General features: G+C 40.1%; 1 protein-coding gene across 4 annotated transcripts in view; it reads left to right on the top strand.

Annotated features, from left to right (window-relative positions):
• Positions 1–9,332: 9,332 nt before the first annotated feature.
• The window catches only part of ERLEC1 (endoplasmic reticulum lectin 1), a 42,125-nt gene continuing 41,404 nt past the window's right edge, over positions 9,333–10,053 (top strand). For 3 of the 4 annotated variants that reach the window (XM_044918908.1, XM_044918907.1, XM_021701279.1), the window contains exon 1: positions 9,589–9,936. In XM_044918908.1, coding sequence (XP_044774843.1) covers positions 9,727–9,936 — 210 coding nt within the window. In that variant the 5' untranslated portion in view covers positions 9,589–9,726. Of the gene's footprint in view, positions 9,937–10,053 lie in introns of all 4 variants that reach the window. The other variant, XM_044918906.1, reaches the window with a different exon arrangement.

Below are 10,053 nucleotides of genomic sequence, written 5' to 3'. Positions count from 1 at the left end.
CTTTGCCCAATTTTCTCAATAGCATTAACTGATTTATTCAACAAATATCTATGAATTATCTACTCTGTATAAAACAAACTAAGGACAATCGTTTTCCTACACTTCCTACCAAAATTCCACTAAAATGCATTCATCCATTCTAGAAGAGAGAAAACAGATGGGATTATTTTGGGATTAGGCAGGGCAGAAAAAACTGCAGTCTAAAACAAACATGAACAGCCCCACAAGAAGGCTACACCCACGGAGAAGACATTCCTGCCAGCAGAGCCTGGAGAAGTACCAAACCTGGAAATAATAAAAAGAGAAAGCAGGAGGGGTCTGTAGGATTAAAAATAGGAAGATTTAAAATAATTAATTAATTAATTAATAAAATTAGGATGATTAAAAGATGCGTATGGAACAGCCCACCCAAACCTCTTACCCCATTCCTTTACACATAGAAAGTCTATCAGCAACAGTATCAGTTTCTAGCTAAAACATGTTTGTTTTTCTTAACAATCTACCCTGAAAGCATTAGAGCATCTTCACACTCCCTAACAAAACCTTCCTTATTTGGACATAGGCTGGAGGGAGAGGAGGGCACAGTTCTTTTCCTACATTTCATCCATGGACCCTAAAGTGAGGCCCAACAATTGATACCATGCTCAAGAATCACTAATTTCTTTTTTTTTAAGGAAGAGCAAAAGCGCAAGAAAAAAGGATGAAAATTAACAGCTGACCTGAAGGAAACACAGCTATTTCTGGGAACGGAAGATAAATGTTTAAAATTTATAAGTGCTATCCTAAAAGAAATTCATGAAGGCACTGCATCCATTAAAAAAAGAGCACCTGCAGGTGTGCCTGGGTGGCTCAGTCAGTTAAACGTCTGACTCTTGGTTTCCACCCAGGTCATGATCTCGGGGTCTTGGGATTGAGCCCCGCTTCAGGCTCTGCACTCAACAGGGAGTCAGTCTGCTTGAGATTCTCTCTCTCCCCCTGCCTCTCCTCCCACTCATACACATACACACACTCTCTCTCTAAAATAAATAAATCTTAAAAAAAAAAAAAAAAAAGAGCAACTGCAGTACACCTGAAACAAATATAACCATATGTTAACTACACTGGAATTGACTGATTAATCCTCCATATTACTTAATTTTTTTTTTCTTTTTGTCCTTTTTCTCAGTTTGGAAGAATCTCTCTAAATGGAATTCCAAGTAGGAATGGAGAAAATGGAGAGAGAAATAATAGAAGAAAATTTCCCAGAAGTGAACAAACAGAACTCATGGACTGCCATGAAGGACACATGAGAAAGTATCCACACCTAGAAACACTCTCATAAAATATCATAAAACCAACGATAAAGAAAAAAAGTCTAATAAAATCTTCCAGATAAAAAAGCATATCACTTCGGAAAAAAGAGAACCAGACTGGCATTAGGCTTCTCATCAGATAAATTCTATAGAGGCTAAGAGGCAAAGGAACAATGTCTTCAAAGTCTTGAGCAAAACAAAATGATTTTGAACTATGAATTACATTCCCAAACAATTAAATGAGAAGGTAATATAAGTGCATTTTCAGATATATGAGGCCTGTGAAAATTAAATTTACTGCTTAATATCCTTTCTGGAAATATTATTTGAAATTAGTTATACTCTAACGACATGGAGAAAAAATCTGAGATAAAGGAGGACATGGAATAACACAAAACAGTAGTCTTGACCCAGAAGAGTGATACAAAGAAACCCCAGAATATAGATATGCTACAGACTTGGAAAGCAACCAGTATATATTAGAAGAAGATGTTTGAGAGTTCAATGTATCGTCAAGAACAAAATCAATTCATTTTAGCAAACAGAGCAGAATTATTAGGAAGCTAATAGGACACCTTAAGTGGCAGAGGATTAATACACTTACCTTCTCTGCAGTTTCAATTACAACTCCGGGCTTTAAAGTGAATAGTACTTGCATAATTATAATATTTAAACAGTTTAAAGGTTTTCAATATTTAAGAATCAACCTATAAACAGCACAGAAGACCAGAATAAAATCACAGAATGTAGATATTATAAACATGTGGTAATAGTAGATTGCAGAAGTAGTGAAAATGATAATAAGAGCTAACACATATTACATACTTAATATATATGAGGCATTATGCAAAAAAAAGAAAAAGGCTTACATGTAATAATTCATTGATAACAAAACGATAGCATTGAGTAGTGGCCAAAAGAATGGGTTCAGGAGCCAGACTGCTTGTAGTCTAATATCCAGTTCCACTGCTGACCAGGGTGATGGCCTTTGGCAATTTGCCATAGTACATTAATATATTTATCTCATTTTATGACTTCTGAAATTGAGAGGAGTCTCACACTCGCTGGCATGTCATAAGTTTAACTGACAGCAGTTACTTTCTTTCTTAGTAGTACTAAAAAATAATAGTGAGCCTTAAAATAGATGGCAAAGGGGGATTGTTACAGTTTAAAAGAGACTTTAAGACAACAATCGAATGCAAGGCATGAACTTTGATTGGACACTGAAAGGGAAAAAAGGTAAATAAATTGTAAAAATTGAAATCATAGACATTTTTCCAAGATGCAATGTAGTATACATCTTAGGTTATACAAGAGTCTCCTTTTCTTGGGGCGCCGGGGTGGCTCAGTCGTTGGCCGTCTGCCTTCGGCTCAGGTCATGATCTCAGGGTCCTGGGATCGAGCCCCGCATCGGGCTCCCTGCTCGGCGGGAGGCCTGCTTCTCCCTCTCCCGCTCCCCCTGCTTGTGTTCCCTCTCTCGCTGTGTCTCTCTCTGTCAGATAGATAAGTGAAATCTTAAAAAAAAAAAGATTTAATTTAAATCTTTCCTTTCCTTTATTTTTCCCAAAATGTGCATCCCAGTTCTCTTATGTCTTCCTTCCAGCCACCCAGGCGCCCCAATAAATAAAATCTTAAAAAAAAAAAAAAGTCTCCTTTTCTTAGTCACTGACTTTTTTCAACGTCCAGGCCAGTGGTCTTGTACAAGTTGCCACATTTGGGATTTGATTATTTTCTTAGGTTTGGCAAGAATACAACATATGTATTGTTGTACGCCGGAGAAACACATACAATATTGACATGCACCTGTATATTTGCTGGCATTCTGTCACCTGTGTTTGTGTTATATTTTAACCAAAAAAATGTCTGAAGGCCAAAAGCTTTTATTTTCCTTTATTTTTCCCAAAATGTGCATCCCAGTTCTCTTATGTCTTCCTTCTTATTACTGCAGAGTAAATTATATTCAAAGGAGGAACTGGAGGGGAAAAAATCAGTACTGGAAATGAAGAGAAAAGGACAATTATGTTCTTAGGCAGCCTCTGGAGTAATTAGTGCTACACAACCTCAGAGTGCATACCAGCTGTTCAGCTGAGCTTTGTTTTTACTGGTTTTGCCCTTTCTATGTCTAAATGAGAAACAATAAAGAGATTTTGGGTAACTTTTAACTTAAAGCCCAACTGTTTGGTTCTCATTTGTGATTCATAAAAATTTCAACTGAAAAAAAATTTTTGGTTTTATTCAGGCATATTTTATAGTGTGGCATAAATATATTAACTTTACGTGTGTGTGAATTATATTAGAATATCGTATTAACTTGTGTCTCAGTTTCCTCATCAGTAAAATGGGGAAAACAATAAAACCTACCTTTTGGTTATTAGGAGGGCTAAATCAATTAAATAAGTTTGTATCTATTAAGTGCTTAAAATAGTGCCTGGGGTACCTGGGTGGCTCAGTTGGTTAAGCGACTGCCTTCGGCTCAGGTCATGATCCTGGAGTTCCGGGATCGAGTCCCACATAGGGCTCCCTGCTCGGCAGGGAGTCTGCTTCTCCCTCTGACCCTCTCCCTCTCATGCTCTCTGTCTCTCATTCTCTGTCTCGCAAATAAATAAAATCTTAAAAAAATTAAAAAAAAAAAATAGTGCCTGGACACAACATCTGGTACATGAATAGAATAAAGAAAGTGAATTATCATTAGTTCTTACATCTTACCATTTGTTATTTTCTTCATTTGAAGGATAAGAAAACTGAGCTCTAAAGAGGTTAAGTAACATTCCCAACATCAGACATGTGGTTAGATGGTAGAGCTGGGATCAGAATCTAACTGGGCTAACTCCTAAGCCTCTGCTCCTAACCACCTCACGATTCAGTTGCACAGTTTATATATAATTATTTATTCAGCCATAGCCTTATTGTTGAAAAATCAGATATCCAGAAGTTTTTTTCACCACTACAGATAATGACACAATGAATATCTTTGTACCTACATTCTTATGTATCAGGGCAAATCCAAAAAGTAAAATCACTAGGCCAAAGGTTTACACATTTTTAATTTTAACAGAAATTACTAATTTTAAAACATTTATTAAAGCAGGTCTATCTTTCCCTTTTACAGTATCTGGATTTCCTATCTTACTAAAAAATGTCATCTCTATTCCAGTTATACAAAAATTCTCCTCATCTCTTCATATAGATATATATATTTAACTCATTTACAGTTCAGTTTTTGTGTATTTTATGAAGAGGGGATCTAGTTGGTTTTCTTATAAATGGATAGCAAATTATACTAGCAGCATGTATTAATTAAAACATCCTTTTCCCACCAGGGTGAAATGTCACCCTTGTCACATTTTAAATTCCTTTGTCATTCGCAAGCTCCCTGCCTGTACTCAAACCAAATTTCTTTTCATCTAAGTAAGTCTTGGGCTCATGTTTTTTCATCCACTTAAAACAGGCCTTTCCCAGCCCTGTAAATCCAAATCCTACCATCTGTTAAGGTCCAATACAAATGCCAGGACTACTTTAGTGTTTCTACCCTTCCTTCCTCTCATCCCTCGCTAGAGGCAATCACCCCCTCCTTTGAAGGTCCACAATACTTTATCTGTACAGTACTTCTCTAACAATACCTCTCACTTTTAATATAGTTACATACAAGTCCTACCTCCCTTTCTAGGTGGTAACATTTTGATGGACTTGATCTATATCTACATCATTTTTATAGCACCCTTAGTACTTAGGACAGTGCCTCCAAACCATATTTGTTAGATGAATAACTGCACAACCTTCTTGATCCCTCCCCAGGATCTGTAGGTCTGCAACTAAGTGAAAATTGCTGCATTAAGACTAACTCCCTTATATGCGGAAAAGGGCAGCTTTGCCAAATAAAGGGGAATTTTTCCGTAATCGATGAATCAGAAAGTTAAAATAACTGAAATTTAAACTCGCATATACTGTACCATGTTTATATGAGAAAAAGTAAAAGACTATTAAATGAAGTAGCGTTGACTATTTTTTCAAAATAACAACTTCTAGACTATGATGGGTTTAATACAGATTCAGAACAATCTTCTACATATTTACATCCAAATCCTCTATGATAACCAATGTGCATAATAATGAAATTAGTGCAAGGTAAGATTAAATGCCTTATGAATCATCAAAGATACAATACAAACAGGACCATCTGTATTATAAGCAAAGTAGGTATTCACTATATTGCTAATTTCTTGGAGTGCTAGAAAGGTCCCCTGCCTGCCCCTAATCTTCTCAATCAGTGAGCTATCACCTAAAAATTTATCATGAATATTCACGGTTTTCATTTAAGAGTCTAAACCAGTGGTTCTCAACCATGGGCCGTTTTGCTTGCCAAGGGACATTTGGCAGTATCTGCAGACATTTTTGGTTGTCACTACTGAGCAGGGAGGGATTTCTACTAGCACTGAGTGGACCACATGCCAGGGATACTACTAAACATCATACAATGCCCAACACAGCCCCACACAACATAGGATCATCTGGCCCAAATGTCAATAGTGCCAAGGCTGAGAAACTCTGGTCTATACTCTGCTAAAATGCAAAACCACGTTGTTTTCAATTTAATGTGTAACGTAGCAAGCCCTCCACTTCAATCCAATCCAATCAAGCCTTTTTTCCTTTTACTCTTCCTCCACACTGCCAAATCCAGGGGTTACTAATTTATCCTCAACTTATACAACTCCTCAGTAGCATTTATTTGACTCAGCTAGTTGGTTACTCCCTCCTTAAAACACTTCTTTCTCTTGACTCTCTTTTTATCTCAGTTCCCTGATTTTCTTTCTGCTTTAATGGGCACACCTTCCAGGCTATTTTGTTAACTCCTCAATGCTCTTCAGTATTTAATGTCGCAATGGCCCTTTTCTTCACTTTGTTATCCTCATCTGTTTTCCAGAGATGATCTCAGCCAGAACCATGGCTTTAACCTCCATGGTAACCTTTAACATAACCTCTATATTTAGCAGCATTTATTAATGCTGATAACAATGATATTTATTTATAACTCCAGTCCTGACCTCCCCACTGAGCTTCAGACTTATTTAGCCAACTTGTTAGCTCCACTCGGATGTCAGTCTCTATAACTTAATATGTCCAAAACAGAACTCTTGATGCATAAATTATTATTATTGTAATCAAAACACACACTCGGTAAAATGTTAACAACTGAGGAATCTGGGTTCAAGTCTTACAACTTTTATGTAAATCTGAAATTATTTCAAAATAAAAAGTGAAACAAACAAACAAAAACACATGGTTCCCAACAGTCCACATTCTGTTCTTCCCTCTTTCTGTAAACTGCACCACCAGTTCCTCATAAAAAATATCTAGATATCATCATTAATTCATCTTTGCCACATCTAATCCACCAGCAAGTTCAAGGTGCTCTACTGAAAAATGTATTCCAAATCAGGCCACTTCTCTCCATTCTCCATTGTTACCAGCTTCCTAACTGGTCTCCCTGTTACCACCCTTGCCTCCTATATTAGTTTCCTATGGCTGCCAAAACAAATTACTACAAACCAGGTAGCTTAAAAAACAGAAATGTACTGTTTCACAGTTCTAGGGTTTAAGTCTGAAATCAAGGTGTCAGCAGGGCGACGATCTCTCTGAAATCCCTAGGGGAGGATCCTTCCTTACCTCTTCCTAACTTGTGGTGGTTGCTGGCAATCTTCAGTGTTCCCTAGCTTGCAGATGCATACTCCAATCTCTCCCTCCATCTTCACACAGTAGCCTCTCTGTATGTCTTGTCTGTGTTCAAATTTCCCTCTTTTTTATAAAGACACGAGTCAGCAGATTAGGACCCACCCTAATTCAGTATGAGTTCATCTTAACTTGATTACATCTGCAAAGACCCTATTTCCAAATAAATTCACACTCACGAGGTTCCAGGGGTTAGAACTTCAACATATCCTTTAGGGGAACACAATTCAGCCCATAACATCCCCTATAATCAATTTTCCACACAACAGCCATAATGATCTTCACGAATGTGCATCAGGCCCTATCACTCTCCTTCCTATCACCCTCCTGTGTCGTCTTCTTCCTGCCTCTCAAACATACATCTCTAGCCACATGGGCCTTCCTTCTGTCTGTCCAACACACCACTCATCCCTGCCTCAGGACCTCTGCCTGGAATTTTGGTGTGATTTCTTCCTCATCATTTCAAGTCACCACTCAAGTGTTACTTCCTAACACAAGTTTACTCTGATCATCTACCTAAGCAGCACATTCCATAGGTATTCTCTTTCATATAACCCAAGTTTCTAAGCAGCATTTGCCAGTACCAGAAAGTATCTTATTTATTTGTTATTTAAGTAACCCCCCTTATTTGAACATAAGCTCTACTGAGCCAGATTCCATTATTATAGCCCCAGAGACTAAACCAGCGCCTTACAAGTATTTTTCATTTTTATTTACTCAAATATGTCTTTTTCTTTGATGATACAAGGATTTCCTATATTACTCACAAAGATTAATTATACCCTTAAATAAATTTTCTTGTATTTTTTCTCTTTTTTGTGGGTGATTAGTTAAATCTTTAATCCATTTGGAATTAATCTTTGTATACTTGAGAAACAGGAGTCACGTCAGATGATTCCAATGCAAAAAGTCTGCAATAACTCTGACCTATTGGATAAAGCTCAAACACTTCTTCAGAACATATGCAACGTTCCCTGAACTGACTGCCTCTGTCCCTCCATCGTACCAATCTCCTGCTGATGATTGCATCCTGTCCTGTCCTCTGACTACACCAAAAAGTTCTAATGGATCATCAAGAAGAATTATGCTTCAAATGCACTTCTCCATCTGCCTGAACTCCTATAAATCCTTAAAACCCCAGTTCTAATGTCACCTCTCTTGGGAAGCCTTTCCTGTTGAACCCTAGAGTTCCTCACTTCTTTCTTTATACCTCCACTTTTACATCCCTCTACTCTATAATATACAGTACCTGCTTCATAAATATATAAAGTATTTAGACTAGTGTCTAGCACACAATAAATGCTAAGTAAATGTTAACTACTATTTTATTACCACAATAGGTTGCAATTATTTGTGTGATCTACCTTGCTAGACCAAGAGGGACAGAGGGCAGAGACCCATTTATTTGCCATTTTACCAAACCCACTGGTCTGGCACATATTAAGCACTAATAAGTACTAAACAAATTAATAAACAACACCTCAATGCTGGACCAAAGTAATTTTCTTTGAAATTGTGGATTCCTTATATTTAAAAAAAAAAAAAAGAAGAAGAAGAAGAAAGAAACTTTTAAGATGAAAAATAAGCCTGCCCTTCCTGCTTTTTGATTTAGTTCAAATTCGAGGAGTTAGGGGAGAGTTCAGCTTTAAGCACATCCAGAAAGACAATTCTAGGTGCTCTATAACTACCACTGTATACTCCATTATACTGGAAATGAAAACAATGGCATTTTTAAAAGGGAGAGGTAAATTTAAAACTTTTTGTCTTATTTTGAACGCAGTCAGACGTGTCTTAACCTCAGGTGAATTCATAACCTCACATTCGCCTGGCCCCGAACCTCACATAAGGAAACTTAACAGCTTCTCTGATAAAACAATCCGATAACGTCAACTCTGGGATGAAGAAGCCGCACGGGTCGAAACGCAGGGGCTGCCCTCTCCAAGAGGAGTCTCGGTCCATACCAACCTCGGAGAAACACAGCATTCTTACCCTGGGGTACGATAGGATTCCTCAGCTCGGGTATCCCCTAAGCTAGCGCTGCAGAGAATGAGCACACCGCCCTGCGTTAGTCAGTGGCTGCAAGGAACTGAGATGACCACAACCCACGGGAGAAGAGGCGGAGAGAAGCTTCAAGCGGGAAAAATGAAGTGTACAGATGTTACGTGCGGAGAAAAGGAGAAAGAAAAGCAGCTGGAGGGTAGCTAAGTCAGGAACACCGCCACTTCTCACTTAGCGCCACCTCGAATTTTGGCATCTAATGACTACACCCGCCGAGTTCACGCTCTTCTTCCCGCTCCACTGCAGGCCAATCCACCGCCCACCCGCTGGAGAGCCGCGCGGGTGGCAGGAGGGAGCGACCGCCGCCTCCCGTACTCACCGGTTCTCCGTGCCGTCACTTCTGCGCGGAAAGGCCTGGTCTGAGGCCAGGTCTTCGGAGTCAGCTCCCGGGAGGCCGCGACGTTCGATTTCTCCCCTCCCCCCCCACCACGAGACCGCCAACCGGCGTCCCGGCTTCCGTAGGCGGACGGCTTGCTGGCCCCGGATGTTGATATGCCGCCTGCCCCGGAAACAGTGGCGGGAGTCCCAAGGGGGCGGAGGTGGCGTTGCCCGGCTCTCCGGAAGGAGACGTGGCGGCAGTTGGGCCCCGGGCTGCCTGGGTGCTTAGTAGTCCCGCCGCCTCCTCCTCCTCCTCCCCCTCCTCTCCTCTATGGGCAGAGGAGGTTGTGGCGGTGGCTGGAGAAATCGGCAGCGGAGGATGGAGGAAGGAGGAGGCGGCGCGCGTAGTCTGGTCCCAGGCGGGCCGGTGTTATTGGTCCTCTGCGGCCTCCTAGAGGCGTCCGGTGGCGGCCGAGCGCTCCCCCAGCTCAGCGATGACATCCCTTTCCGAGTCAACTGGCCCGGCACCGAGTTCTCTCTGGTCAGTGCCCTCGCGAATCCTGTAGCCATCTCTCTCTCCCTCCTAGCACTAGGGTTTGGCCCCTTCCCTCGGTACCTGCGCTTTTCTCCTCCAGAACCATCTCGGCAGGCGAATGCC

This window comes from Neomonachus schauinslandi, chromosome 10, assembly GCF_002201575.2.
Source record: "Neomonachus schauinslandi chromosome 10, ASM220157v2, whole genome shotgun sequence".
Lineage (NCBI taxonomy): Eukaryota > Metazoa > Chordata > Mammalia > Carnivora > Phocidae > Neomonachus > Neomonachus schauinslandi.
This window is presented reverse-complemented; position numbering and strand designations above follow the sequence as displayed.